Below are 7185 nucleotides of genomic sequence, written 5' to 3'. Positions count from 1 at the left end.
CATTTAGTAATACCGGTTATTAAATTTAGAAACTACCATTTCTTTACATATTTTGATTATTTGTAACTATAGATGGTCAAGCAAATCTTGTCAGTAGAAAAAGGCGCGAAATTCAAATTTTCTATGAGACGATATCCCTTCGCTCCTACATTTTTCAAATTTGCCGCCTTTTTCTACTGACAAGATCTGCTTGACCATCTATATTAGCCTGGCCGCACAAGTTCGGAATTTTCCGTACAATGTCATTCTATGGAACTTGTTAAGTATGTAACCAAGTCACTAGTAAATTCAACATTCAAATACAGTTTCAATATGGCGGTTTGTTTACATAGTTAGCAAGTTCCATAGAATGACACTTTACGGAATGATATGTGCAAGCGAGACAGCGCTATGCATTTGTAGAGTGACGTCCCGTTCCCATCTGTCATTCCGTACAGAAACCGAATGAAAATTCCGAACGTGTGCGGCCAGGGTTAGACGAAATTATTTTGTGGGGATTCCCCCTGTGTATTGTTAAAATAATTTCGAAATTTCGTTATTTGCCTCTATCGCTCATATATGCATGAGTGATAGAGAGGCAAATAGACCAACGACCGAACAAGTTCGTGGAAGACCCTGAGATGTGTGGCATGTCACGTCGCTATACAAGCGTTTAATAATGTTTAAAATTTTCGTCTTACTTAAATAATAAAAATTCAAATCAGTAGTCAGGCTAAGCTAATTCTGCACCGTGTTTGATAATAAACACAGAGTGTGGAAGTGTTATCATAAACGTCAAACTTTTGTGAAATTATGATGACTAAAATAACACTTGCACTCTCTGTGCTATCAAACACGGTGCAGCGTGAACTTAGCCTGACTCTAGGTATGTGTCAGAATTTAGTAAACGTTAGACACTAGCATTTCTAACAGTATAACTTTCAATGTATTCTTTTACAAACCATTAGACTGCAGGCACCTAATTGCTGAAATGAAAAATAAAGCCAAATGATAACCTCCTCCTATTTTTGAAGGTGGTTAAAAATAAACAGTAATTTCTACCACGAATCAAGTATGCCCGAAGGCTGGTATCATTTGACATAGATCAACAAATTAAGTAAGAGGTAACTTGTTTATGTAATATCCACTTCTGGCATTACAAGCTTGCTAAAACAAATACAGTAATGTCATTTATTCGTGTACAAAAATAAGTATTTAGCTTTCCACTTATAGATGGTTAAGCAAATCTTGTCAGTAGAAAAAGGCGCGAAATTCAAATTTTCTATGAGAAGCTATCCCTTCGCGCATACATTTTTCAAATTTGCCGCCTTTTTCTACTGACAAGATCTGCTTGACCAACTTTAGCTTCGTTATTTCTTACTAAGGAAATCTAAGCATCACGTGACTACTCTGTTATTCTAGTCTTTGGGAAACTCCCTAATGACGTCACAAGAAGGGCAGTGACGTATTTACTCTCATCTCAAGACGTAGGCGGACGATGGGCGGGCGCGCCAAGCGTGAAATACCCTTTTTCTGAAATTAGACGCCGGATTTCAATTTCGAAAGTTCCTCTTCGGTAAATAAGAAGGCTTTTGTTCTTTTTCGTTTGTATTTGTTTTTCCAAAACAATAAAGGATTGGGAACTTTTTCACTCAAAGAGAAAAGTGCTGAATATTTTACTTACCTCGACTTCGAGCTAGGTACTTAGGTTCCAAAAGTGATTTGACAAAAAAAACAATTTCGTATAATATCGGTTTTCACTGCTGACGTAATAGTGGTAATAGTTATTTACGATATAAGTGCAGAAAAGTGGAAATTCGAAACGACCTATTCGCACATGTATCGTACAACGTTTTACAGTACATAATTACATATGGCCCTTTAAACTTTTGACATCGCACGAAAAGTGCTATTTTACTCACTAGTGCGGGAAAATAAGACCATATGTACTGTAATAGTACATTACAATACAAGTGCGAAAAGTAGGAAATTCGCAACGAGTGGCGATAAATTAAAACACGACCGAAGGGATTATAACGTAGTGATTATATGCTCTTTGTATAGTATAACGTTTTAGTATATGGCTAGGGTTGCCAGATGGTCGGGATTTGGCGGGATTCTCCCGATTTTTAGCATGTGTTCCCGATTCCCGACAAAGTGAAAACTATCCCGAAAAACAGCTTCACGTTATAAAACAATAATTTCAAGTTCCGAACTGTCGTCGAGCGAGCGAGCGACCCGCGTCGAGCCGCTCGCCGCCGCGATTTTTTTTTTTGTTTGTTCAAGATCCCAAAGATTTTTTTCTATTTTTATATAAAAACGTCTATGGGCAGAGCAGCTAACGTACTGCCAATAATGTAAAATATCGTCGTTTTTAATACAATTACTTTAATTTGAATGTTTATTTTTTCCCGACTTAAGTCCCAAAATCCCGAAAAATGTATATTTTTTCCCGATAATAGCGCCTTTCGATCTGGCAACCCTATATATGGCCCTTTAAGTTTTCGACATATATTTTTTTTAGTGTTTAAGTTTTTTATTATTGTATATATATGTTAGATTGTAAGGTATGTATCTATGGGCCTTAGTAGCCTGAAAATAAATGCTTTGATTGATTGATTGATTGATATACGCACGTATAGTGCTAGTTACCGTACTAGGGCGGTAATTTAACACCATATGTATCTACTGTAAAAAAATATTCCAATTAAGTTTAACCATTTTGCGTTCAGGGCACGTTGGCGGATTATTTGTCTTGGCAGACAAGTTGACACCCGAGTGCGTATTTCTTTGACGCCAAGTTTGCGCACGTCACTGCGTGGGCTATTTTCTCTGGTGAAATGTGGGTGAAATAAACAGGCGCCAAAGTTACATTTGCTGGTGTAAAGGCAATGTTGTTACAGAATCGGCTGGGCTTAAATTTTACCGGCCGCAAACGATATTTGTAGCATTGTTGTTGAGAAAAACAAACACGCCTGATTGCTTTGAATAGTTATTTACAAGGAAGCAAAGTTGTTGTTTAACCGCTCGTGCTAATATTGAGACCCCGAGCAAGCGAAATAAAGCAAAATTGAACCACGAGCCACCGTGTGAAAAACAATTTTTTTCACATCCGAGGAATACTTATAGTAACTCTACAAAAAATCTAATCCAAATGATCGTTATTAAATATTTATCATTCAAAATCATCATTTAAAAGTAAATTCTACCAGTCAACATAAGGAAATAAGCCAAAATTTGCATCAAAATACTTTGCCACTCTTGTGGGTAAAATGCAACTTTCTCATCAGTTTTTGAACAAACAAGTTTCAAACTTCTATGAAATGATGACTATGACGTATAAAAAAATAACACTTGCACAACGTTTGCTATCAAAATCATTGCAGTCTTTTCTTGGTCTAACTCTAATTAGGACCGAAACGACTGAAACGAGTTTTTTGGGATGGGATCAATCTAAAACCACATCTTTTTACATAAAAACAGTACAGTACTTATATTAAAATTTGACGTACAAAATTAACGTATATTTTTTTATATAAAACACCTCAAGAAAGTTCGGGTAAATGAGGATTTGGATAATTGGGGATTTGGACAGTCGAGGATCGGATATCGAGGTTCTACTATGGATCCATTGATCTACATAATTGGTTTCGTGTCTCAGCTTAATATCACTTTTCCATTGGAGGCCTGTGCCCACCAGTGAAACGTACTTACAGAAACACGTACGGTATCTACTTAACAAACATTTAAATCTAAACACTTAAGTAGGTATATAATCAGTGCAGTGAGTGAACGTCAAAGTAGACCTACCCAATTATTTGGAATTTTCTTTCAGGTAGCAGCTTAACAATAACAGACAAACAGTTCCACATAAAAAATATTGGGGGAAGCATTAATTCTAAAAAAACTAAATAGGAAGGAAAGGAAAACCGAAGAAAAGGTGAATGGTCTGTGTCAGAGATGATATGAAACGAACGCCGGTGAATGATGGTATGGAAGAAAAGACATGCTGCGCTAACCCCAGGTGAATGGGACAAGGGCAAGCGAATGATGACTTAAAGTTACATTACACTTTTAAAATTGTGACTTGTAGTTTACAAAACCGGACCAAGGTTAAGTCTTTGCCGGTTACACACATACCCTTAAAAGACGACACTGTTTAAAATGTTCATGCTCTCATCACAATAGTCAAAAATTGCATATCAAGCGCGGACGAACATAACAATCCCAATGCCAATTCACGCATCTTCCAAACCGACTTTGTTAGCCTTCGTCTTCGCCTTTTTTTCAACTTTCTTCCGATATTCATACTTCATTTTCTTGCTCGAAATTCTACTGTAACCAACACCCCGCCTGAGTTTATATTGCGTGATGTGGACCATCGTTTCTCCACCCACTTTAACGACCACACGACCTCGTGGTAGAGGTATCCTGCTTGTGAATACCACTTCACCGTTCCCACAATATACCTCCACAGCGCAATAATCCATAAATATACGCCAATACACGATTCCTTTGGGAGACCAGTCCGCGCGCCTCACTCCATCCTCTCTCCCTCTATCAACAGTTACATATCGATGTTCAGATGAATATCCGACTTTAAATTGACTGCCATCACCCCATTCGAAGGTGATACTTACATCTCTAGTGGCAGTTGTAGTATTTAAAATCAGCTCGAAATATTTAGTATCGGACGTGAAAGCGCCTCCAGGAGAATACCAAGCGCGCTCGAGGATTTCTCTGCGAAGCTGTTTGACTTCTTTAACGGGCGTCATGAGGATCTCTCCCTTTTTGTTCAGCTGTATCTCCCGCACTAGGGTGAGCATGTTCGCCCAGCCGTGCCGGGATTCTGCTAAGCTCGACATTCCTAATCCAGCTATTAAAAGCCTCCGCCCATCAGGAGCTATTGTTGTTTTCACGCCATAGAAGTCATGACCATGGTCTAGTTCGTTAAAAGTCGCTGTAGATAATTCCATGTTCTCAAAAGCCAGTTTTTCGTATTCGAAGTGCCCGACAATATAGCCACTCTGATACATGTTTTTGAATCTAAAGCAGTCCGCCTGGATACCTTGAACGGATAAAATCAGAACATCCATACCGTCCATATCGATCATGTCGGGGTTCTCCCACATAAAACCCATGTCTCCGTAGGACTCCGCTAAGGTCTTATTGAAGGTCCACACGTTCATGTCAACGGAAGTGTAAAGTTCTAGCCTACCGAGCTGTTCTCTAGATGTAGTCCCAAGCATCATGTAGGTGTTGTTCTTATGCCTCCAAACCTTAGGGTTCCTGAAGTTGCCGACGCCATGCAAGTCTTCCCTTATAACTGGATTATAAAGGTATTTCTGAAAGATGATTCCATCTGTGCTGATAGCAACGTTTTGAGTCTGCCAGCTTTTCGAGTTCCTCAGCGCGTAGCCAGTGTAGAATAGCGTAAGATAGCGATCGTGAATGATGGCACTCCCGGCGAGGCAGCCTTGTTTCTCATAGTAGTCTTTCGGCACGAGAGCTGGAGGGTAATGCGCCCAATCGACCAGGTTAGAACTGACCACATGGCCCCAGTTCACAGCCCCCCACGCACCGTTGTTAGGATGATATTCGTAGAAGATATGATATTGGTTTTTGAAATAAATGAACGCTGCCGGATCCCGAAGCCAGCCAACTGGAGATGATATATGAAAAAGTGGTCCATTCTTCGTCTTCTGTGCCGATTTTCTTTCTTTCAGGAAAGCTTCTATGTGTCCGTAGTCCAAGCTATACTCGGCCCAGCCTAGGCCTAGTCCGAAGAGCAAGATCAACAATTCCATTTGGTGCGGCGTTTCAAAAAATACTGATATTGTCTTTGACATCCGACTCTAAGGGAAGCGAGTGTTTGTAAACCGCAACGCAGTAGTGACCGAACTGTAAGTATTGAATAGCACTGTAAACACAACAGACATATAGGTATCTAATGAGTAGATAACGTCACGTTAGCATATTTGGAACCTATCTAGGTCATTTGAACTAAAATATGTCCATTTTGAAAGGAAAGGAAAATTAGACAGTAGTAGTAGGTACGAAAGAATATAGGTAGGTACGTATATTCTGTCATCTTCTGCGACGTGGGATATCAGAGTGACAATTTCCCAGTAAAAACGTAGGTAGAGTCAGACCAAGACAAGTCTGCAACGATTTTGATAGCACACGCAGTGCAAGTGTTATTTAAAACGTCAAACTTCTATGAAATTATGACGTATAAATAACGCACTGCGTCTAATTTTACTTAAGTTACTATTATTCATTCACTATAACTTTTATGACTTCTGAAAAAACTAAATAGTAAATCTCTTCAAACTCGAGATTTTTTTAATCTGAAATCAATTTAATAGCTAGTATACACGCATATACAATAAATAGAATGCCTGGTGTAGCGTAACACACACGATGTCTATTTAAATGTCTGTGGCTAAGAGATCTATTGTTGTGTTGGAACTTAGAGAATGTAGATAGGTACGTACGAGTATTGTTATAGACATACGTAATTTTTAGTTGTGTAGATGAAAATGATGCATTGTTTGGTCGCGCAATACAGTTGATGTCATTTGTAAAGGCAGTGGTAGGGAGATGAATACACATACATACATGCACTAACTTAACACAATAATTATGTCAATTTAACAACTCTTCATAAGGCTAATTTTTGACAACAGTTGTCGCGTTTAATAATAGATGAAACTACTTTATGTATATGTCACCGTTAAATTGTAAACACTCGTCACTTTATAATCTCGCTAGTTAAATTATAAACTGACGGTAGGGAGATTACAATCTAATCTAACCTAACCTACGTTAGATTATAAACTAACGGGTTCACAATCTTACGGTGTCATATATATTTCTGGTGAATAAATATGGTCGTTAGAAGAACAGATAAACAGACATTGTAATTTGTTATAATTCATAATTTATTTATTGTTATATTTACATATGTTAAGTACATGCTTTCATTAAACGTGATCATAATAATACGAGTATCTGCATAATTTTGAGTTGTTTCCTCATTGTGGCCGGTGGAATTGACTTTAAAGTGATGTTTTTGAATGATATGTATTTAAAAGCATTCATTCGGATTCGATTTGTAATGTTTTACGGTTAGTATTTTCCTCGCGTTGGTGTGGTTGAACATTTTTGTGTTTCACTCGGTGGCAGTTTGTTGAACCATCGCAT

The 7185-nt window shown here is 38.1% G+C and overlaps 1 protein-coding gene across 1 annotated transcript; it reads right to left on the bottom strand.

Annotated features, from left to right (window-relative positions):
• Window positions 1–4017: 4017 nt before the first annotated feature.
• LOC134791354 (sucrose-6-phosphate hydrolase-like) lies at window positions 4018–5895 on the bottom strand. Its single transcript, XM_063762363.1, has one exon. It carries the CDS (start codon window positions 5826–5828, stop codon window positions 4218–4220), a length of 1611 nt encoding a protein of 536 aa, XP_063618433.1. The 5' UTR covers window positions 5829–5895; the 3' UTR covers window positions 4018–4217.
• Window positions 5896–7185: the final 1290 nt, after the last annotated feature.

The sequence above is a fragment of the Cydia splendana genome, chromosome 6, assembly GCF_910591565.1.
Source record: "Cydia splendana chromosome 6, ilCydSple1.2, whole genome shotgun sequence".
NCBI lineage: Eukaryota > Metazoa > Arthropoda > Insecta > Lepidoptera > Tortricidae > Cydia > Cydia splendana.
This window is presented reverse-complemented; position numbering and strand designations above follow the sequence as displayed.

Bases quoted from the DNA above. Each gene is read 5' to 3' on its own strand.
- LOC134791354 (XM_063762363.1), bottom strand. From the start codon at position 5,828: ATGTCAAAGACAATATCAGTATTTTTTGAAACGCCGCACCAAATGGAA.